Raw genomic sequence first — 22618 nt, 5'->3', positions numbered from 1 at the left:
TTTGATTTTTAAAAAACGGAGATGTTACTGCCGCGCTAGAATTATTTTTTACTACTGGCAATGCGTGGCTTGCGTTGTTTGACCTGCGAAGAGTGTGCCTAATGGCATCCACCGACAACTGGAGTCGCAAGAAATGAATGCGCAGAGGCGGCACTCGGTTCAGGGCAAAGGATCCTGCGATGCAATTGTTTATGGCCTATGGAGAAGACCAGCAGAGCAAGATTCAGATTTTGTAAAGGGAGATTTGACCGAGAGCGCTACAACTTGGCAACGATGGTAACCGTAAGCTTCTCTCACAGAAGTTGCGAAGAGAAACCACCAAAGTTGCTCTCGTGTCAAAACCAGCAATTAAGCATCCAGATTGCATTAGTCAGAACAAGAAGAAGGAAAAAGAGTGCTCCTGATGAACACTTAAGCCACACTCTAGTGGAGCACAAGTACCAAAAAACAAGAACAAAATTCTAAAATGAAGCACGAATATGCAAGCACACATACACTATTTTCTTCCAAGAAAGAAGCACAAATCTCGCAAGCACGCCATCACACCCACGACCACACGCCAATAGACCAACACCGAAAATAAAAAGAAAACAAAAAGGAAAGCCCCTCGGTCGACAGCTAAGCCAATGTGGAGGCCGCGGCCGCGGCCGCTAATGCGGTGGCGAGCCACCACCGGAAGCACGGCGCGCCAGCCGCCGCCGCGCTCTTCTTGGCGTCCTTCTTCTGGTCCACCGGAGCGGCGTCATCCTCAGCGGGCCCGGGCGCGTCGGCCACGGCGGGTGCCGGGCGGCGCGCGGGCTTGCCACCGGCCGCTTTCGGCGCGTCCGCGGCGGGGGCGGGCGCGGGCGCGGGCGTCGGCGCCGGCGCGGGCTTGAAGAGCTCGACGGGCTGGACGACGCGGTCGATGACGTAGATGGCGAGCGGGTCCTTGTCGAGCGCCGTGGACTTGACCCGCGCGGGGGCGCCCGCCGACGCCGTGGTCCTGATGGTGACGACGTCGCCCTGGTTCTGCAGCGTGAAGTTGTAGTTCTTGGCGGCGCCGTCGGTGGCGAGCGTGTTCATCGGCCCGTTGTTGGACTTGAGGCTCCCCAGCGAGTAGTGCACCGGCACGGCGTGGAACAGCAGCAGCTCGGCCTTCCCGTCGGCGGTGAGGTTCCTGTACTTGGGCAGGAACGCCCTGACGGCGTCGTCGGAGGGGCAGAACACCGTCATGCCGCCCTCCACGGCCGACTGGTACGTGGACGACGCGTCGGGGGACGCCGCGATCAGGTCCGCGAACGCCTTGCACCCGCCCTTGGCCATCTCCGCCGTCACGTTCGGCGGCGCCGGCGGGGCCGCGGGAGCCTTCGCCGCGGCGGCCGCAGCTGTTGTGGCGGCGCCACCGGCCGCGAGGGCGAGGAGGATGGGGAGGAGCGCGTCGGCGAGGCGGAGGCGGCGCATGGTGCGGGGCGGGGGCGCGTGGAGCGTGGAGGGCGGTGCGGGCGCAGTGGTTTGCGTGCGCGTGGGAGTGAGGGGAGTGGGAGCAGGATGGCCACTGGCGTGCACTTAGCTCAGTGTGCAAGCGTGATGCCCCTGGACTTCCACTTAATTGCAAGACCTGCCATTTTCCAAACATTTTCTTCCCGTGTAATTGCTCCTGGCCCCGAACGGTTTTCTTTGTCCCATCTAGTATCATCGTTTCCTTTTTCTCCGCCACCTCGTCTTGTGTCCATCACTTCATCCAGATATCGTGTCGCGTCGTGTCGTGTGTTTGGTTGGATTTTTTTTTAAAAGCAACGAACGACTTCAGCTGTTTTTAGCATCAGCTCAGCGCCTACTCGTTCACGCATGTACACACGTAATTTTTGTCCAATTCTTCCCCCACCCCTGCACGATTGTAAAAGGTAGAGAGAGGGCGAGGAGCTTCTTTTGTAGCATGCCAAGAGCAATCGAGAAGAATGATGACCGGGCCTCTTGCAAATGGAGTAATGGGCATAAACGGTGAGCAGCGGGCCCGCAGCGGGCCAAACAAAATTCACACGCCTACTAATTGTGTCCTACCACTCCTGCGTCCTATGGATAACAGAATAACCCTATCCACGCATGGATCATGAGACGTTTATACGGACGGACTACACGGCCTGTCCAATACTCCAATCCCCATAACCCGTATGATGGTGGCGCTGGCAAAAATGATTTGCCCGGGGACAGGGGCAATGTGGGCAGACAGTTCGTTGCTCGCTCTCCAGATCTTACTTTCACCAGGTACTAGTGTTCTGACAGTGCTTACTACTAGTACAATTCTCCTGCCTCTGCTTTGGAACCAGCCTTTACTTGATGTGAGTGTGCTTTTTTGTTAAGGTAGCGTAGCGTGGAGGGAGAGCGCACAGTTAGCGAAACGAATAACGAGGCACCGAATTCGAACGTTCTGCATCGCGCTGCGTTGCGTTTTCCGGGGTCAAAAGGTGATATATGTTCTCGTCTGTCTCTAGATCCGGTCCTGGCTGGCCTGGGGGGCTTTTCTCAACTGCCATCAACCGCCGCGGACACGGGTCCCAACTCCCAACCGTCGCCGGACTTACGGCTGGCGTACGACGACGGAGAAGCTAGACCTGGCGCATGCCATTGCAATTTGCAGTCACACTTCAGATTGGCACGCTTACGTGTATGCCTTCTCTTCAATTGTATGCAACGTTTTCGTGTGCCGTCTTAACATAAGCGTGTCGGGTTCCTGCGTGCTCCGACCAGCTGGGCTTGGGCATAAGAATGCAGCGCCGCTGGGCGGTGCAAAAGCGCACCTGCCGGCGTCGCTTTCCGCCGGATCCCCAGCGCTGCGCGGCGGGGTGTTAAGCCGCTAAAGCCCAAAAAGCTTCGAATCCGATGCTAAGCTAAGCGCCTAAGCCTCGGGGAACACGCACGGCGGAGCCAGCAGCGATCTGGCAGCGGCCCGATCACCGTCTCACCGATCAGCACCCCCATCCGATCCGACGGCAGTGCCGGCCTCGAGGTGCCACGGGAGCTCCAAGCACGTGAGGTGCCATGCACGCCTTTCGGCTCACTTCAGATCGACCGAAGCTTCCGGGTCCGGAACGCCCCACCGGCCGCAGGGGCGGAGCCATGGGATGCATGGGTATTCCTAGGAATACCCAACAATTTTGACAAAAAATTGAGTATATGTATGGTCTATATGTACGTATAACTTATGTAGGGCTAAATTAGATTTTTCTTAGCTTCCTATTCCAATCTTAAGGCCCCAAATTAGCAGCAAACAAACCAACATCGATTCAAACTCATCTCTTGCTCTCTCTCTCCATTATCGATCTCCCACGACTGGCCACAACATCACCAATTTGGCCTGACTGCACCGACCACCATTGGATCATTGCAGTTTTTTAGTGCAATAACTAGCCCTGCAGCAACAACGCCAAAGGCAAGCACCAGCTCACTACTAGTGACTAGTGAGTGGCGAGAAACAATAATCCGTCAATCCTTAATCCAAATTTACACTTTCTAATTTTCTTGCACAGTTGATATAGGATTGCATATCATTTAGTCCTGCCAATGCATTTACCGCATATGATACAGAAAATTTGGCTAAGCCTGTTCAGTTTCATCCAAACGATTTCTCAAGCTTATTAGAGATGAACATCTTCCTTGTCAACTTAAAATTCTTCGGTGATGATACTTGTCGAGATGAAAGGCTTAGAAAAAAAAAAGAAGTCGTGCTAAGCCGTCCATTATGCTTGCTAAAACAAAGAAGCACATCAAATACGATGTTGTGTATAAGCTTCTTTGCTAGCACTTCTAGTACAAACTACTAGTGTTTAAAAGAGTATTTTCCTCCATGAATTATATGGAGAATAAATTGAGAACTAAGATGATTGTTCAATATTTAAAAGATTGTTTGGTCTCATTCATTGAGAATGAATTCTTTTTTCAAGCTAAGGATTTGAAGAAACTATGACTTGAATTATATATCGGTATTGTGAACATTTTTGTATTTTAGAATTGGAGATTTTTTAACATGAGAAATGGGAATACCCAACTTCAAATTCCTGGCTCCGCCGCTGCACCGGCCACCGCCTGCCGCGAGCCGGGGGAGTTCAGGAACTCATGATTACACGTGTACGCCGGCGACCTGTGGGCTGCCAAAGCCTGTGAAGCCAGCACAGCCTATCTCCGTGCCTCCGCAGGCAAGCAAAGCACAGAATCACATATGCAAGATTGCAAGTGACAGTAAGGGTCGGGTCAGCTCGTCAGGATGCGAATCACCGTGGGGTGAGTAGAACGGTGCCGGCAGGGCAGGCGGTGGCTGAGCGCGCCGGACACAAGGATGGTGGCGCGAGCGGCGGCGGCGTCGGAGCGTACGCGCTCGCCATGCCTGCCATGTGACGCTGCCATGCCGGTTTGGACGAGGCGGAACTCGGAAGGACAGGGGTTCTCCGCGGGACGGGTCCCGCGAGATGGTACTTTACTACTGCGGACGCCGGACGGAGTACTTCATTACGAGGGTTTGGTATGCAGCAGGACAAACGCTCAAGATCTGCGATGCTTCGGCGGCAGCGGCGGTGAAAATCTGCAGGCGACGACGAACGCCATGCTGTGGGGGCGTGGGCGCTGTGTGCAGGCGCACCGCAGGTTAAACTGTACCTGTATCAACCTGCGGGAGAATCCTGCTCGTAAAATTTAGGTCTTGTTTAGTTCCCAATTTGGAAGTGGTCATAAATACGCAGCTGTAGCATTTCGTTTGTATTTGTGAATTATTGTCCAAACATTGACTAATTAGGCTCAAAAGATTTGTCTCGCAAAGTACAACAAAACTGTGCAATTAGTTTTTTTATTTCATCTACATTTAATATTCCATGCATGTACAGCAAGTTTGATGTGATAGGAAATCTTCTTTTTGCATAGTGCCAAAGTTGGAAATTTGGGAGTAGCTAAACATGACCTTAACATCGCCGCGTCGCAGTTTTTTAGTGGTCGGTAACAGGCATTACATTAGCGCACGTACTACCTGCACACGGTTCTTTGTCCAATCACGTGGGTGCTACGATTACGAGTTGGATTCCGGTGGGATGAGGCAGAAATCCAGAATCAATATGGGAAAATATTTCAAAAATAATAAAAAACGAGACGGCAGTTTATCGGTATAGGCCTTGCGGACCAACGTACTGGAGGCCCATAGACCAAAGAAGGTTTACAATTTTGTTTTTGATTTTTTTTATCACCACCGAAATTATCGAAATTTGTGAAATTTCGTCGAAATTTTTTTAGAGTCTTCACCAAATTATAAGATTTTCGAATTTTTTTATCTAAACAAATAATTAGTATGGTTTATGGTTGTACAACTATTGAGTCGAAGAATATGCAACGCATACAATTGAAAATATGAGTCTAAAGTACTACTCCCTCCGTTTCAAATTGTAGGTCGTTTTGACTTTTCTAGATGCACAAATATTATTATGTATCTACATATACACTAGATGCATAATAATATTTGTGCACTTAAAAAAATCAAAACGACCTACAATTTGGAACGGAAGGAGTATATCTATAGTAGAGCATATGCATAAGTGTAATAGTGAATTTCGGAATTTTCATTCGATCACCACCAAATTACTGAAATTCGTGAAATTTAATGAAATTTCGCCGAAATTAGGAACCAAGACCACTTCGGTTCCTCCAGTTTTTATTGAAAAAAGCTAGAGCTTTTTGTTTGCTGCGGTTACCGGAGATCCAAAGATGACCTGCACTTGCTGCTATTCCGTCAAGATTATCCGAGGCCCATGCTCAGAATCTTTGGAGACTCCAATTATGCGACATTGCGCCCAAAATTTCCCCTCCCCTGAACAACTTTCACATCGAAGACAGTCCCAAAAAATCGATTAAACTACATGGTAAGATGAGGTCATCATTGTTCAATGCGACGTACTCCATTCTCATTCATCCATGCTCGAGGTACAAGTGACCAGATCATTTAAGCGCACGCTTTTGGAGCAATTCAGTACATGCATGCGTGATGCTTGCAAAACAAACACGATCCAATCGGGAGGAACTACCCAAAAGAATACCAGCCATCGCGATTCCTCCACAATATCAGTTTCGACATCGCTCGCCGCACATGCGTGAACGATGCACGGCTGCATGCCCTCCGTCCTCCGAGCTCCACCGTACCGCCGGGCGCCTCGTCGATCGCGCAGCAGGCACCTCAGGAAGCAGCCACGGCGAACACGGCCGCGAAGACGACGGAGGCCACGAGGCTGCGACGGGTGGGAACAATCGTGCTCGCTCCGCTGTCGGCATCGTCGCCCGACGGGCCTGGAGCCGCCGCTGGGGTCTTGGAGACGGCCGCCTTGTCCGGGTTTTCCTCGGTTTCCGGGCCGGTCGACGCGCCCCCACTGCCGGCCGCCCCTTCAGGCGCGAGGACCTCCTCTTCCAACACGTCGTAGTCTTCGGAGGATGGGGCGGCGGCCATGTCCTCTGAGGACGGGCCCAAAGCCTCGGTCTCCGGGGCGCCGGCGGGGGCCGCCTCCGGCTCCTCGCTGATCCCGAACGGAGCAAATGCCGGCGCCATGGCTGGCGCGTCCTCCAGCGGGGGAGCGGCGATAGAGGCGCTCTCGAATTCCGGGGCGCCCGCCGGTGCTTCCTCCGGCGACTCGCCGATCGTGGAGGGCGAATGCGCCGGTGCCATCGTGGGCGCTTCTTCGTCCTCCTCTTCCTTTTCTTCTTCTTGTTCTTCTTCCTCCTCCTCCAGGGAGGCGGCGTCAGGGGCGTTCGCGCCGGGGCCCGGTGCCATGGTCGGCGCCTCCTCGTCCTCCGGGGAAGCGGCGGCAGGGGAGTTAGCGTCATCGGGCGCCGGGGCATTGGCGGGGGACATCCACGGGGTCTCCATCTCCGTGGCATCAGGTGCCCCGGCAGGTGCCTTCGACGGCGACGTCGTTGACTCGGACGACGCCTCCGGCGAGGGGGCTGGCGCATGCGCGTGGACGCCGACAGCCGTCGCAATGACGGCGAGGAGAATAGCGGCGATGAGCGCGGGGGCAGGGGCCATGGTGCAACGTCTCTTTGGGGATGCTACGGGCTTGTCACCGTGGCTAGTTCGTCGCCGTGATGCGAAGACGCGGAGGCGGTGACCGACTGACCGCGGTGGAGCAACTATACGCGGGGCGAGAGAGACGGAGGTGGCGCCCCTATCTTTGGCAGGGCGGCAGGTGCCACCACCTGGCAGGCTGGCACCGTGGCAGGCGGTGGCGCGCGGAGCTCCTCCGTTCGCAATTTCGCATCGGTGAGTACGGACACTTACATTGGTCGGATCAGGCGGCGCGCGCGCGTTCAGAAACCCACAACCACATTTGAACTTGCTTAAATGTCCAGTGTTTTTTGTCTGAGTCACAGTAGGCATCATTTCTCCTTCAATCACACATAAATGATGTTTTATATTGTCTAGATGTAGTTTCACAGAAGTAGTCAGCATTTACTACTTCCATAAGTTACATTTGGATATTTAAAAATAAAACAGGTACGACATCAGTATCTAAATGTAGTAGTTTCACAAAAGTATGTACCTATATGTTTTATAAATGTTAAGCAACAAAACGTATATTTAAAGTTGTGTTTGAAAGGCTGTGTTGATATCCAAAAGGTCTTTGTGACTGGAGGAAGTACCTCGTCAGGTTTTCAACCTGTGTATCCAGTTGTGTTTATGTTAAAGCATCGACAGAATTCAGTACTTGCACTGAATGGAATCGGTTTATAGTTGGAAGTTCCCAGTTTAGAGTAACAGAAACGCTAGATTGCAAATCATATGTGCAGCATGGGCGACAGAAAACAAGAATTTTTCGGTCACCAAGACGAGCCGAACCATCTTGCAATAAGTTCACTACTAAAAAGGTACACGATGCCATCTATTAGGAGGTTCAGTCACGTACACCACGGTTCATAGGGTTACAAGTTACAGCAAGCTCAGAGGCAGCGTCGTTCAGATCCAAATGAGAGAATACGGACACCAATCCTCTGACATGCAAGGCCCTGATGAGCGAGCACTGTCAGCTGGGACATGCGCCACCGGCAAAACACAGTGATCAGCGAGAGTATCAAGTTGCTCTTTTGGTTACACTGCGCTTCAGTTTGGTCAGAGTACAAAGGCCTGAAGTCTTAATCTCGCCTTGGTTACTGCTTCCAGGAACTCATCGGTAGGGTTCTCTTTCGCAGCAGCTAGAGCCGAGACATAGGCCGACATTTCCTGCTCCATCTTCTCAACGTCAATGTCACCATCCACATCCTGCCGCATATCAATAGGAGCAGCATGTAAAAATTCAGAAAGAAAACACAAATATGTGCACACTTTAACCAGCCTAGAGTACACTAGTACAATAAAGAAAAACTGTATCATACTAAAGAGTAAAGACTGAAACAGAACATCAGCAAGGAAAAGATAACTTACATCAAGTTGAACTGGATCACATTCCAAAGATAAATCGTCAGTTCTATCCCTCGGAGAAGGGGCTCGGTCATTCTCTGTTATTTTCCTGAACAATTTCATGAGAGCAGAAACTTCAGCATCCATAGAAGCTACATCGACTTGGAGTTCTTCCACCTTCTCATTTGAAACCTTTGCCTGCCACTCTAACTTCTCTATTGCTGCCTGCTTCTCTGCTAGCATGATCTACAATACACAAAAGTTGCACAAGTTGTTACTACAGTTCTGCTATTAAAGATGTGATTTAAGGGAGCACTTTTAGTGTATCATATAAAAATATAAATAAAGGTTGGAGAAGGTATGCCATAAATATATAGTGTGACAGAAACATGCACAAGTACAAAAGTTACAAAAACATCAAATATATTATATATCACAATGAACAGAGCTGCTCAATCATGAATAACAGGATCACCTTATTTCAAATCCATCACTTGGCAGTAAAAATTCAGGAGATGCTGCAGGATGTTTAAGCAGAGAAATGATATAATGACTAATGGAACAGGTCTTTTCTAAGAGTATAATTATGAAGTGGGACCTCTTTCATGTGATACGGATAACATGATCACTTACTTCAAATCTGTGGTTTAGCAGTAAAAAGTCAGGAGATACTGCAGGATGCTTCAGCAGAGAAATGATCTAATGACTAAAGGAATAGGACTTTTCTAAGAGTATAATTATGAAGTGGGGTCTCTTTCTTCTTTGAATACGGAATGGCTGTACCCATGAAAAAACAAAACTGAATGTCAGGCAACACTGCAACAGTATAGTTAGAGCCTCAAACTATAGCACCAGAAGTTTCTTTCTTCAGTGCAATTCAACATGAATCATGAATTGATACTACAAGGATGGACTAACTACTGTGGGATCATCATGGGTTTACGAAAGATGGTGTACATCTAATGGAACTATTTTCAGCATGACTATTTAATAAATTAGCCCTCAATTCTGCTGCATAGTCTTCTACTATCAACAGTGCACAATGCCAAAAAGAAAATCACAATAGTTAAATTTTGTCCCAGTCAAAGTAATTACAATACCCTAAAAGTAAAAAAATGTTGAAACTGGACAACAAGGTACTAATTACTAAACAATCTTCTCGAAATTATAAAGACAATAATGCAGTAGCTAGGGTGGTGCTTTCTTGAATGGAAGAGCTACAAAGGCACCAATATATTTAACGAATGTAGTGCACCACAAAAATGCTGAACAAATTCTGATTCACCTTTGTACCATGCAGCTCCGAACCGGTATATTGGATCAGCGATTCCTTCTCAGAGAGCTGGCTCCTCAACCCATCAACAGCTTCATTCGCAGAACTAGTTCGGCTGATCAAGTTCTCCGCGGATCTCAGAGCTTCTTCCTTCTCAAGCAACTGCATTTGCAGGCCACTAACCTGCTCCTGCAGAGCAGCAATCTCTTCTCTCCGCTTCTGTGCTTGATCCACTTGAGGCCGCTTCTTCGCGGGCGTGGCTCTGGTTGGCCTTACAGCCTTGGGGGGGTCAGGCACCTGCACATGGAGATGTTGGTAGAGAGATCAGCAACAACCAGTAGTACCACAGTAGCATGCCTGCATTTCTGGTAACCGCAATGGGCCGGTGGGCACTATTGAAGGATAATTCCCCCACTCCAGTTCATCAATGCACTGCCCAGTGCCCACTCACAAGTCACAACAGCTTCTCTAGCACTAGCTGGTACCCAAAATAAAAAAGATTCAAACTTTGAACACAAGAACCCCACTAACTACCAACAAAACAAACACCTGATCCCAAAAGCTAGAAAGGGCAGAGGAAAGTGGCAGATATTTCGAAAGGGACTAGCAAAACGGCACCTTCTTGGTCTGATTCGGAGTCGCGGTGTATGATATCGAAGACAGCCGTCTGCATCAGGAAATGCGGAACGAACAGATGAAGCGAGTTCAAAAAGATTCAAAGCGAAACGGCTCTGGAAATGCAGATCGAGGGAAGGGAGACCTGGATGAGGGCGCCGAGGCCGCGAGGCCGCCTCGGGTCCTCGTCCTTGGGGTGGGGCCAGCTGGCTTCTCGGCCATCTTCTCCGGCTGGGGCAGCGGCGGCGGCGAGGGGAGCACGGTCTCTCAGGTGGTCGGGGGTACGGGAGTGGTGGACCGATTCTATCCCGCAGCGTCGTGGACCCGTGAAATGGCTGGATGCTCCCGCTTACAACACTACCACTACCTGGGTAGTGGGCCCATGGTATGGTTAAGGCGGAGGTTGGATACGAGGTGCTAAACAGTGTCACATCGGATGTTCAGATGCTAATTAGGAGAACTAAACATAAGCTAATTATAAAATTAATTGCAGAATCCTGTGCTAATTTGCGAGACGAATCTATTAAGCCTAATTAATCCACCATTAGCAAATGGTTACTGTAGCACCACATTGTCAAATCATGGACTAATTAAGTTTAATAGATTTTTGTCTCGCGAATTACACTCCAACTGTGCAATTAGTTTTGTAATTAGTCTATATTTAATACTTCTAATTAGCATCAAACATCTGATGTGACGGGTGTTAAACTTTAACGGGTCCTAAGTAGCGAATTTTTTATATTTCTTATGTGTTTAAGCTTTTTCCGAGTTTGGAGTTTGCAATTTTATTTATGTAATCGGACCTTTCGGATTTTCTATCCTCTCTTAATGCCCCGTTTGGAGCCCTCCGACTGAAAATTAGTTCGATGTTTGGATGCTAATTAGAATGATTAAATATAAATTAATTATGAAATTAATTGCATAAGTCGTAGCTAATTGATGAGTAGAACCCATCGATACTAATTAGACCTTTGATTAGCTCATGTTGTGCTACAGTAAACATGAGCTAATTAAGATCTAATTAGGATCAATGGGTTCTACTCCCTTCGTTCCAAATTGTAGGTCGTTTTGACTTTTCTAGGTTTATAAATATTATTATGCACCTAGATAATATCTATGAACCTAAAAAAGCTAAAAGGACCTACAATTTGGAACGGAGGGAGTAGCTATGACTTATACAATTAGTTTCGCAATTAGCTTATAATTCTAACTGTATTCCAGATATTGGACTACTTTTTAGTCCATGGTCTCCAAACGGGACCTAGATGACATGGTAGTGCTCCTGCCATACTTCTTAAAAAAATGTATATTTTCCCAAAATAATAAGTTGTTTGTATGTACAAGAAATGAAAGAATGATGTTTTTCGGTGGGGGTCGGCACCCAACATCCTTTGCATGGTCCGCGGGGTCCAAATTTGATTGTTAACTAGTGTCTGATATTTTTATTCGAAGCTAAATTGAGTATATAGTGTCCTAAATCCTTACTTTGAGAGTTCAAAGCTAGGCCTAATCCAAATCCTTACTTTAGAGTTTAAATCCTTACATGTATTTTTCATTCAAATTAAATTATTCTTCAAAAGCATACCACATTTCTTTAGGACTGATTTGGCTCGACACAAGTTCAAGTCTAATATAAAGTCTATCTAACCCAATCCAACATGGTCAAGGATATTGTTTCATCTTACTACGCTCATTTGGTCACTATTTGTTTCATCTTACTACTTCCTCCATCCTAAATTACTAATTATTTTGACTTTTCTAGGTACATAGCTTGTGCTACGTATCTAGACATACTATATATCTAGATATATCTAGAAAAATTAAGATGAATAGTAATTTGGGACGGAGGAAGTTGCAAGTGGGTTTATCTGCGACAGAGTGTGTACATCTATGTTGTGTCAAAATTAGAATAACTATGGATTCTAAACTCTAAGGCCGTCTAATATGTACCCACATTTTGTTGAAACGAAAGCAAACCAGCAACTCCCTCTAAACCCAGCTCTAATGATGCGGCCGTGGAAAGATGGTGGTTTTCTCACGCTAACGCCGCGTCATCTCCCAAAACGAACACTACACGTGCTTATAACGAGTTAAAACAAGATAAATGTAATAGTGCATCATGAATCAGGTGGTCACGTTTTTCTTTTGTTTTTTTTTCTTTTGCTAGACACACTGCAGTTGTAGACTTGAAGCCTCGGACACTGTCACGCTGAGATATTGTAAACACGTTGTTACGCTTCAGCAGCAGCGTTAATTGCGATCTTTAGTGATGAATGGCGTGCTTAATTGGTTGCTGACTTGATCTTCACACTAGCAAATATGCTCATGCGATGACGAACGTGACTACGGCTAACTCTAAAATATGAGATCATTTAAGTGTTATGCCAGTTATGTTATAATAAGATTCTATGGTAATTTACCCTTCAATAATTTATATAGAAATTTGTATTTCATATATGTTGTATTGCTACCTTTAAAAGAAAGTTAATAAAATATTAATGGTTCTTTTAGGAATGAGAAACATAGAAAGTACTTGTTTGATTTGCTTAATAAGAGCTCAGGCATTATCTTATTCTAATTTTTTTATTTATCATTATTATTTCAATTGCACTTAATTGATATCTACATGTTAGCTATAAAACCCATAAAATTTGGACTTAATATACTCTTTTTTATTTAAGCACCTATTGCATCTCTATAGTTTTTCTAATTTTAGCAAGAAAAATCCTAGATAATTAAAATAGCTCTATAGAATTGAGAGCTGTAGTACCCACTACCAATCCTTCGCTGTAAAATCATGAGCATCCGTTTGTTCTTCCAATTAACATGCCACCATACAAATCTATATAGATATCTGATATACTCCCTCCGTCCCAAATTACTATTCGTTTTGGCTTTTCTAGGTACATACTTTTTGACATGCACCTAGATAGATATTATGTCTAGATACATAGTAAAACTTATGTATTTAGAAAAGTTAAAACGATTAGTAATTTGGGATGGAGGGAGTATATTTGTAAGCATTATTGGTTTTGTATGACCAAGATCGTATTGGTAATTAATAATTCTGCAAATTAATATAATAAGAAGAAAGAAGATTCAATCAAGAATGCACATCACGGAAGCAGCATAGAAAGATTAAAGAATGCATATTTCGGTCGTCATCTGTCAGCAATTTGATATGATTAGGATTTAGTAGGGTGGAAAACGCATACGTGTACGTTGTTGTAGCTTATGGGCACGCAAGAAAGAAGATTCAATCAAGAATGCACATCACAGAAGCGGCATATAAAGATTAAAGAATACATATTCCGGTCGTCATCTGTCAGCAATTTGATATGATCAGAATTTAGGAGAGTGCAAAACACATACGTGTACGTTGTTGTAGCTTATGGGCATGCAATTTATCGTAGAACGGCATGCAAGTTCAGATGATGGAGTATTTGTTAACTGAACTAGTTGACTCAATTGAAAGGAGGCCATATTTGTGTTCAGATGCATTTGCACCATGTGATGTTCATAATGCAACAATCCATGCACATCAGTCATCCGGTGATCATGAATCATCGGCACACAGCTCTCATATCGCTGAAGCTGAATACATGTGCCTACCCTCCCTCACATCGTGCTGCGCCTCGACCCATCAACGGGGTCGCAGCCACTTCCCCGCTGGCAGCCTACCTGTGCAGCACGTCGACGAGCGCCTCCTCAATGGGCCTCGCCGCGAGCTCTGCCACACCGCGCCTGAACCTGCCGGCTAGAAAAACCAGCCCCCTCCATCCGCACAGCGGCGGCCTCCACCAGGGGCAGCAACGGCCAGCAACTCAGGTGACAGATTCAGTCTCACGGTCCAACCCATCGCGCTGCGCGGCGCTACCATGAATGACTTCTCATCCAGCCAATGCGACAACACCGACATGGCTTGCCGGATGTCCTTTGCTTCCTCTGCCATAATCTCCGACGCCCATTGTATCTAACGTCGTTCTTAGGTTTAGTAGTTAGGTTCAGATTAATCAATATGAAAGATAGGGGAACCTACGCGCAGCGTGTATGTGTATCTACTCAGATCCGACTGTCTTCACGCGTACGTATCAGATCAGAGACGTGGAATGGGAGCGGTAGGCGAGGAAGAATGGAGTACAGCCCGTTTAACTACAGGACCGCGGATTGATTACGAAAATGTTGAGAGATTTTTTTCAAAACAACCACGACGGTCGGAAGAAATTTGTATAGATTTAACTTATTGACAAACGATACTCATTTTTCCGCCGACCGCGCGCAGCGGGTTGGCAACATCACTGTGACCTCCAGAACGCAACACAGCCAGCGGCGCGCGAGCAAAACCGCCGGCCGGCGCGGCCCTCCCCCTTCTCCGGCACTCCCGCTCGTCGAACCCGGTGAAGAGTCGGAGGAGAGGACGCGCGGGCGCAGGGCCGCGAACTGTCCATGACGTGATCCGCGCCGCGGCGGGGCCCTAGCCCGCGCAGCCCGAAGCCAATCGCGCCCCGACAGACGTCGCGGCGGTGCAGGGCGCGCGGCGACTGACCCCCCTGACCCCGACCCTGACCCGTCCCTGGCGCGGCGCGCGGGACGGCCCCCCCGGTCGCCGTCGGAATCCAGAGGCGTCGCCGTCGGGAATCAAGGCGTTGTCGGCGCCCGGCGCGGCCCGGCATTTCGAAGCGCCCCCGCGACGCCGACGTCCAACTGACCGGGACCCCCGACTCGGGTTCCCTCTTCCACCAGCCCCATACGTCGTCGTCGTCCATACACCACACCCCACCCCACCCCGTACGCACGTAGTACGTGCGTGCCGAACAAAAACTGCCAGTCACCCCGACGTACACGATCGCGTAGCAGTCGCGCGGCTGCATCATTGGCGTCTGGCGCCTGCGCTGCGCGTGTACTAGCACGCGAGCCAGCAACAGCCCTGAGCTGCCCTACTCACCGAGAATCTAACAATCCTCGGCTTGTCGCGTGTGACCTCTCGGCCGGGCCGCGATGCACGACACGATCGACTTCATGCCGCCGTTGCTCCGGGATTAGCAATAGTTTACTGCGTATTATATGTGGAGGATAAACTGGCGACCGAACTGGAACATGATCGGCTATCATCGATGGTGGCCTAACGATAATACTAGTTTAACGTTTGCGAGAACCGGCATGACACGGTGAGCCGGCTTTAGAATATGCCTGCCAACACTTGCAACGACAGGACTTGCCGTTTTCCTTGCAACTGTTCTTGTGATTTCCATGGCCTCAAGAGCACCACGGTTAGCTCAAAACAAGCACACCATGGTTACTATCCCCCATGCATGTCAGCCTTTAGATCGGAGTAAAAAGTGGCGATTAAAACCAGCAAAACACTAGTAATAAGAGAAGTAGAGATCACTACTACAGTGGACTCTGGAAACTGCAGCGCAGCAGCAGCCAGCTTCGAGAATCAAGAGCTTGTTGGCCTTGACGCTACGCTCTGTTCGTCATCTCGTGCGTCGTGATGGTTGATCATCAGTTAACTTAGCCATGGCGCGGACTCACGGCAGGTTGAGGAACAGCGCCGGGTCGGTGTCCGCGAACACGCCGGTGCTCCAGTAGGACCCCAGGTCGCAGCCCGACGGCCACTCGAAGTGGTTCGGGTCCGGCGGCAGCTCCTTCCCGCCGCCGCAACCAACATCTGCGAGCCCGAGCCCGGGCGCCGTAGACGGCTCCGACGTGAAACAGCCGACGGCCGCCGGAGGAGCGGTCAGCTTCTCATCCATGGCGGCAACCGTCGCTGCCGGCTCCGGAGCGGTCGTCTTCTCCGCGGCGGCAACCGGCGGGGCGGGCTTCGACGCGGTAGGCTTGCCCGTGGCGACCACCATCGCTGCGGCTACCGTCGACGGCGCGGGCACCGGTGCGTTGTTCGCGACGCGGGTGGTGGTGGCGGAGGCCTCCGTGGCGGGGACGGGGTCCGGGGCCGGGGCGACGCGGCGGCGCTTGGAGTTCTTCGACCGCTTCGTGCTCTTGGGCGCAGCGGCGAGCGATGAAGAAGAGGCCGACGACGACGACGAGCTCTTGCGGGTGCCGCCGCCGACGGGGACGTTGCGGAGGGATCCGCCCTTGGTCCAGTAGCGTCGGCACGACTTGCAGAAGTGGCGCGGCTGCGACGTGTTGTAGTTGTTGTAGTAGCAGAACTTGGTGTCCCGCGACTCGCACCGCGGGCACGGGTCGCCGGCGGGCGGCTGCGCCTGCGCCGACGCCGACGACGCGGACGCGGGCTCCTCCGCCGCCCTCGCCGCCGGCGCCGGGTAGCCCTTGGGCCTGCGGAGGTCGACGCCCGCGAACGGCGGCGCGGGCCGGCGCCCGGGCTCCTGCATGCGCGCTGCGCGGCGCCGGGGGGCGACGCCGCCGGAGCACGCGATCGAAGCGAGCGAGCGAGACACAAGTACTGCCGAGCTAGCTACTGGCGGCCTAGCGCGTAGCGAGCGGCGTGTGGAGCAGCGGAAGAGGGCAGACGAGTAGAGATGACGGTGCGTTTCGGCTGCCAGCGTTGGTGGTCGCTCTCGAGTTTATGGGCACCGGCGCCGGGTCGGTGGAGCAGGTCCGGTGAAAATCCGCGACGGCTCTCGCTTTTTTCACCACCGGGCCGACGCGTCAGTGGCTCGTGCCCACGCGCACGCGCGGTACGTGGGGAGGTGAGGTGAGGTGGGGGCGTGTGAACTGTGGAGTTGGTCAGGGTGGCGCGGGGCGCCCGCGCGCACGCGTCACCGTCGTCCGTGGCCTTGACCGCGGCACAGTGGCGACCGGCGGGGACAGGCAGGTCCAGCAGGAACCGCCGAGAATTTGTACTGTGCCGGGGCGGTGCCGTACGCATCCGTGGCGCCCGCACGGGCACCGGCGGGGCCAGGCGCCCAGCCGCCCACGACCGGGACCCGCGCTCCCTGTGCCCCTCCTCCTCCGCTCTGGTCTACCCTCTTTACCTACCGTGCCGTACCAGGCCCGCTCTCGCGATAACTGCCTCGTGGACCGGCGCGGCGCGGCATCCCTGCGACCCTGCCAGACCCCGGCCCCGCCCGTCGGTGGAGTACTCCCGCTGAACTGCGGCGAGTCGGCTACAGGTGCTGCTAGAGAAGTTAAGGTTCTGGCGGCCGCGCGCGGGACCAGTGGCTGGCTCAGGGCTCCTGGGTGAGTGCTCGTCGCACGGGCACGGGGCGCTGCGCGCCGTGTCGGCGCCTCGGCGGCCACCGGCCGCCGCCGCGGCCCGCGGGGGACCTCAGCGTCCACGACGCCGGACGGGATGGCGCTGCGATCTGTCATCTGTGCATCGGTTCAGGGCCGATGTTGGATCGACCGATGGCCCCGCGCGCGGCAGCGCTGGTTGATTCGGTTTCGGTGCGAGCTGTAGACGGCAGAGAGGAGTACTGTGAGTAGTGAGTGAGCACTGAGGCAGAGCCGGGTGCCGGAGGAACGGTGGCCACCGCGCCGACGCCGGTGGGCCCGAAGTTAGGCGCGGGGTGGTGGAGTGGAGGGAGCGCATGTGACGCGATCGTGAGGATGAAAGGATGATGGCATGCCGCATATGATGGTGGTTTGATTGATCACTGGTTTAGCATGGGTGCTGGCGGGTGGCGGCCTGGCGCGAGCGAGATGCCGAGATGGGGCGACGGGCTTGCGTTCGTGCCTTCGTGCTTCCCTACCGCTTCCTTGTAGGTTTGTATTGTACTTTCCGGTTTCTAGCATAATAAGGTAAAAAGAAGAGACCACTTTTAATGAAAACCAATCATGGTATGACTAAAAAATTGGTAGCGGTTACATTATAGACAGGACAAATTGAAGGCTACAGAGTGTGGAGAGAGAGTTGCAAGAGAAGGGGTAAAGTGTGGAGAGCAAAGGCACCCGCAATTGCTGCCGTTAGGCTCTCTACAAGGTTCCACGTAGGAGAGAATGCAGGAGAGAGAACATGCTCTCGCTTGAGCCAGCGACGTTCTATAGCACACAATTCAACACTCGTGGGCCCAACGGTGCCGTTCTCTTCCCTCTCCTCTCTCCCTGCCTCGATTGCCAGGATATCGTCGCCACGGGCCATCGGCTGGTGAGTCGGGGCGGGCGGGAGCTGCCGCCGGCGAGGGGGAGGATGGCGCCTGGGGCGTCGCTCAGCCACCACCTGCTGTCCGGGCCGGCCTGCCGGCGTCAGCGCCATAGGCCACCATTTCACCGGCTAGGGCGGAGCTTGGCATCTTGGCTAACCGGGAGAACGGGCACCGAGGAGGGGGGCGCCAACGCCGGCGAGACGGTCGGGGCGCGGAACCGGGCTGCCGCAGCATGGTCGATGCCACAGGCGGCCTCCGTCGGGGGCGGCGCGCGGCTCCCCCTCCCTCCAATCCAGCGCCGGCTCCGCACCGCACGAGGCTCCCTCCAATCAAGCTGTCGCCGCCAGCGGAGGCGGGGCGGAGCGCGCCAGGTCAACGGCGCCGGACGTCCATCAGGCAACAGCGTGGGGAGGATGAGGTGCGGCTGCCGGGGCGGAGCGGGGTCGTCAAACCATGGACGGCGCGCGGCCTTGGTGCCGCCACCATGGTCCATGGGCAGCCGCCGTGGAGGAGGAGCATCGGCAGACGCAGGAGAAAGACGGAGGGGCGCGCGGCTATCGGGCCGCCGCGCGCGGCGGAGGTGCGCGGACGCCGCGCGAAACGGCCTGCCGGTGAGCAGGAGCGGCCGGAGGTGGAGCTATGGCCGGCTGACGTCTTGGGGAGATGGGGAAGATGGATGAGAGGGGATGAGAGAGGAGGAGGATTAAAAAAATCCTGACCCGTGAGACCCACAGATGTTATAGTGAGTCTATTGAGTGACTAATCTAGTCTGTAATCATTCGGGTGCCCTAAGCAATGTGAACAATGTGAGAAGCTCCAATCATTTACCGTTGCTCTGAGCATTATCATTATAATAGGCAGGATCCCATTGATCTTAAACAGAGCATGTTGCTAGTAGTGAATGCTACCGAGTAAGCGACCTATCCAGTCATAGTTCAAAGGCAAAAGCAAAAAGATTTGCTACAGACACCCTAATTATGTTTGTGGATTCAATGCGTACCTAGATATCCTCGTGCGCCATGCGGGTCATCTCCTTGAACCTTTATGCAATCCATCTAGACCTAAACTGTCCAAATAAGCATGTTTGGGTATCTTGACATTTTGTCCAACTTTGCTTGATCAAGCCACGCAAACGTATGAGTAGTGCTCCTAGAATTGCCAGGCGAGCTACCTGTTGTAGAAAGAAAACATTGTCCCAAGATTGTTGGTTCAGTCTTTTAAAGATGCTTATAAGAATAATGTGTGTGTGAGAATTTTTATAGGAGTAAGTATGCAGATGTGTTCATAGGATGTGCATTTGAATTTTTTCTTTTGCGGATAAAGGAGAGCTTTATTAACTAGTCAGTGTCTGAGATACAATCATGCTTGACCAGGTCGGTAACACGCAGGTGCCCTACCAAGCCAAACCGCAGAATGAAACTTACGTCTAGCCAAATGAGCTGATTCATGAGCAATCAAATTACCCTCTCTCTCTACCTGAACTACCTCCCAACTGTTAAGCAGTTGGGCCAACTCCTTTGCTTCTGCAATAAGAAAGCTAATCTACGACCTATCCTCCTTGGAATTTAGCGCCTTCACCAGCTAGAGCAATCAATCTCCAAAATAATTGATCCGTATGCCTATTGAGATGCTAGCATGAAACGTTCCATGCAGGCTAGTACTTTAGCCTCTATTGCACCGGCGCATCTGAAGATGACTCTCCACGCTGAAAAGAGGACCTTCCCCTGGAATTTCTCGCTATAACGCTAATTCCTGCCTCTCCAGTCTTATCAACAAAAGACCCATCAACATTGATCTTCGTCCACTCAGCTCTAGGTGGAACTCAAGCGCTTTGTCCTTTCTCAGTCTCATTCAAAACTCTCGCGACCTTCCTAGCTCCTGGTTCAGTAAGCACTTTCTTCCCCTTCCTCGACACGGGCTGCTCCGTTTCCTGCATCTTCATTTTCATAGTTGTCTCCCTGATATTCAGCAAATGGTGTACTGAATCCTCAATATGGAATGATCCAGATTGATATATGATATTGTTATGGGATATCCACGCCCTCCAAAGTACCAGTTTCACCATATCTCTTTGTTCCACAGTGCACCGATCCAACAAAAGAAGGAGCCAGTCCAATCCAGAGTATGCAAATTGTTCCTCGTCCGGCAATGGTTAATGGACACGCATAGCTTCTCTAAGGTTTCTTGCTTGTGGGCACACTACCGTGGAATGGAGTCTTGTCTCACTCTCCATACTACACAACAGGCAAGTATCGTCCAGTTCCATATTCTTAATATACTTTCGTCGTTGGGTTGGGAGAGCATCACGACACTGACCTTCGGCGGAACATTACCCTTCCAAACATGGTTCCACAACTTCCTTTCTCCATCTAGCGGTGAGCACGTCGCACTGCTACTCGGAAGGTTTTGCAATTTGAGGGCTAGATCATAAGCACTCCGCACAGTAAATAAACCACTCTTTTCCAAAGGTCATGCAAGGAAATCTTTTGTACGTCCTGCCGGTAACTTGATTTTAGCAATTGCATCCGCATCAACCGGGTTGAAATAGCCAACAAGTTTATCATAGTCCCAATCCCTCCCATCACTGTCTAGCGATACCCAATTCAATCTGCATTTCCCTTTCCTCGTTGTGACTTTGAAAGAATGGTTCCTCGGTATCTAGGGGTCTCTCCAAATACGCACCTGTGTACAGCACCCAATACGCTACAACACTCCTTGCTTAACAAGATCTAAACCATATAGAATAGCTTGCCAGGTTTGTGACGCATTTGATCTGAAGGCCTGTATCCACCAGACAACCTCTAGGATAATAACAGGCCTTTAGTAATTTCACGCAAAGGCTATCTAGGAAGTGAATTAATCTCCAATCTTGCTGAGCTAGCAACACTTGATTGAAAAGTCGGAGGTTCTTGAAACCAAGGCCACCCCAACCTTTCCTCTACATAGGCTGCCTTCCTTTTTCCATTCTCTACACCCCACCAAAACTCTCTGATGGTATTAGCGATATCATCACATAAACCTAGAGGCAACTTGAACATGCTCATAATGTATGTAGGAATGGCTTGGGCTACTGCTTTAATTAAAACTTCTTTTGCGGCAACAGATGTATTCTCCTTAGAATAATCTTTCAGCCTTTTGCTCAGTTTTTCCTTCAAGGATTGGAACCTTTCTCCCTTTAGTCTCCCATATGGTGTTGGCAAACCCAAATATTTGGCCTCAAAAAAACTTAGTTCCACACCCAAAATCGATTTTACTTCCTCCTGCACATCTATGTTACCTTTCTCATTAAACATAATAGAGCATTTTGTTGGGTTGATGAGTTGACCTATACACCTGGCATATGTATAAGAACTTCTTTCACCTTGAGCGCCTGATCAACATTTGTCTCAAAAAAAATAGCAGGGTATCTCAACAAATAATAAATGAGACACCCCTGGAGCTCATCTGCAAATTTGAAGTTCTTGGATTTCCCTCATCTCCATCTTCCTGCTAATCAGCTTAGACAATCCATTAGCCACAAAAAGGAACAGGTATGGTGAAAGTGGATCACCTTGATGAAGTCCCCGGGATGGAGAAAATGGTGCTGACATGGCACCATTGAAGCGAACGGAGTAGCGCACCGACGTCACGTAAGACATGACTCGCTGCACCCATGTACTATGAAAGCCTAGCTTTAGCAGAACATTGTTCGAAAATCTTTAGTCCATCATGTCATACGCCTTGGAAAGATCCAACTTATACACACAAAAATCCCCTCTAGTGTCTGTGTTTGAACTGATAGCATGAATACACTCAAAAGCAATAATTGCATTATCCGTGGTTAGTCGACTCGATATAAATGCACTTTGGCGAAATAATATCCTGCAACAGCGGTCTCAACCGGTTAACAATACATTTCGACACCACCTTATAAATCACATTGCACAGGCTGATTGGCCTAAAATCTTTCATCGATTTAGGGGTGGCCATTTTTGAAATTAACACTATGCAAGTATCATTTACTTCTGCAGGCATGATCCCGGTTACAAAGAACTCCTGGACATCCTTGCTCACATCTTCCTTTAGTAATGACCAATTCCGTTGAAAAAACCTGGCAGGTAATCCATTTGGCCCAGGAGCTTTTAACGGCCCAATTTGGAAAAGTGCATCGCCTATTTCCTCCGCAAAGTAAGGCTTGCACAGAGCTTCATTCATATCATTGGAAACCTTGGCCTCAAAGAGATTGACAATATCATCTGGGATAATTGATTCATCTTTTGAAAAAAA

The 22618-nt window shown here is 50.3% G+C and overlaps 3 protein-coding genes across 3 annotated transcripts; all 3 read right to left on the bottom strand.

Annotated features, from left to right (window-relative positions):
- Positions 1-348: 348 nt before the first annotated feature.
- LOC117842847 (fasciclin-like arabinogalactan protein 1) lies at positions 349-1531 on the bottom strand. Its single transcript, XM_034723371.2, has one exon. The coding sequence runs from the start codon at positions 1438-1440 to the stop codon at positions 619-621; it is 822 nt and encodes a 273-aa protein (XP_034579262.1). The 5' UTR covers positions 1441-1531; the 3' UTR covers positions 349-618.
- A 6323-nt stretch (positions 1532-7854) lies between these two features.
- LOC117842381 (protein MICROTUBULE BINDING PROTEIN 2C) lies at positions 7855-10619 on the bottom strand. The gene is made up of 5 exons (XM_034722800.2): positions 10432-10619; positions 10290-10338; positions 9684-9968; positions 8423-8644; positions 7855-8260 (listed from the first exon to the last, which is right to left on the bottom strand). Exons 1-5 carry the CDS (start codon positions 10506-10508, stop codon positions 8111-8113), a joined length of 783 nt encoding a protein of 260 aa, XP_034578691.1. The 5' UTR covers positions 10509-10619; the 3' UTR covers positions 7855-8110.
- A 4997-nt stretch (positions 10620-15616) lies between these two features.
- LOC117842993 (uncharacterized) lies at positions 15617-16891 on the bottom strand. The gene has a single exon (XM_034723536.2). It carries the CDS (start codon positions 16637-16639, stop codon positions 15818-15820), a length of 822 nt encoding a protein of 273 aa, XP_034579427.1. The 5' UTR covers positions 16640-16891; the 3' UTR covers positions 15617-15817.
- Positions 16892-22618: the final 5727 nt, after the last annotated feature.

This window comes from Setaria viridis, chromosome 2, assembly GCF_005286985.2.
Source record: "Setaria viridis chromosome 2, Setaria_viridis_v4.0, whole genome shotgun sequence".
NCBI lineage: Eukaryota > Viridiplantae > Streptophyta > Magnoliopsida > Poales > Poaceae > Setaria > Setaria viridis.
This window is presented reverse-complemented; position numbering and strand designations above follow the sequence as displayed.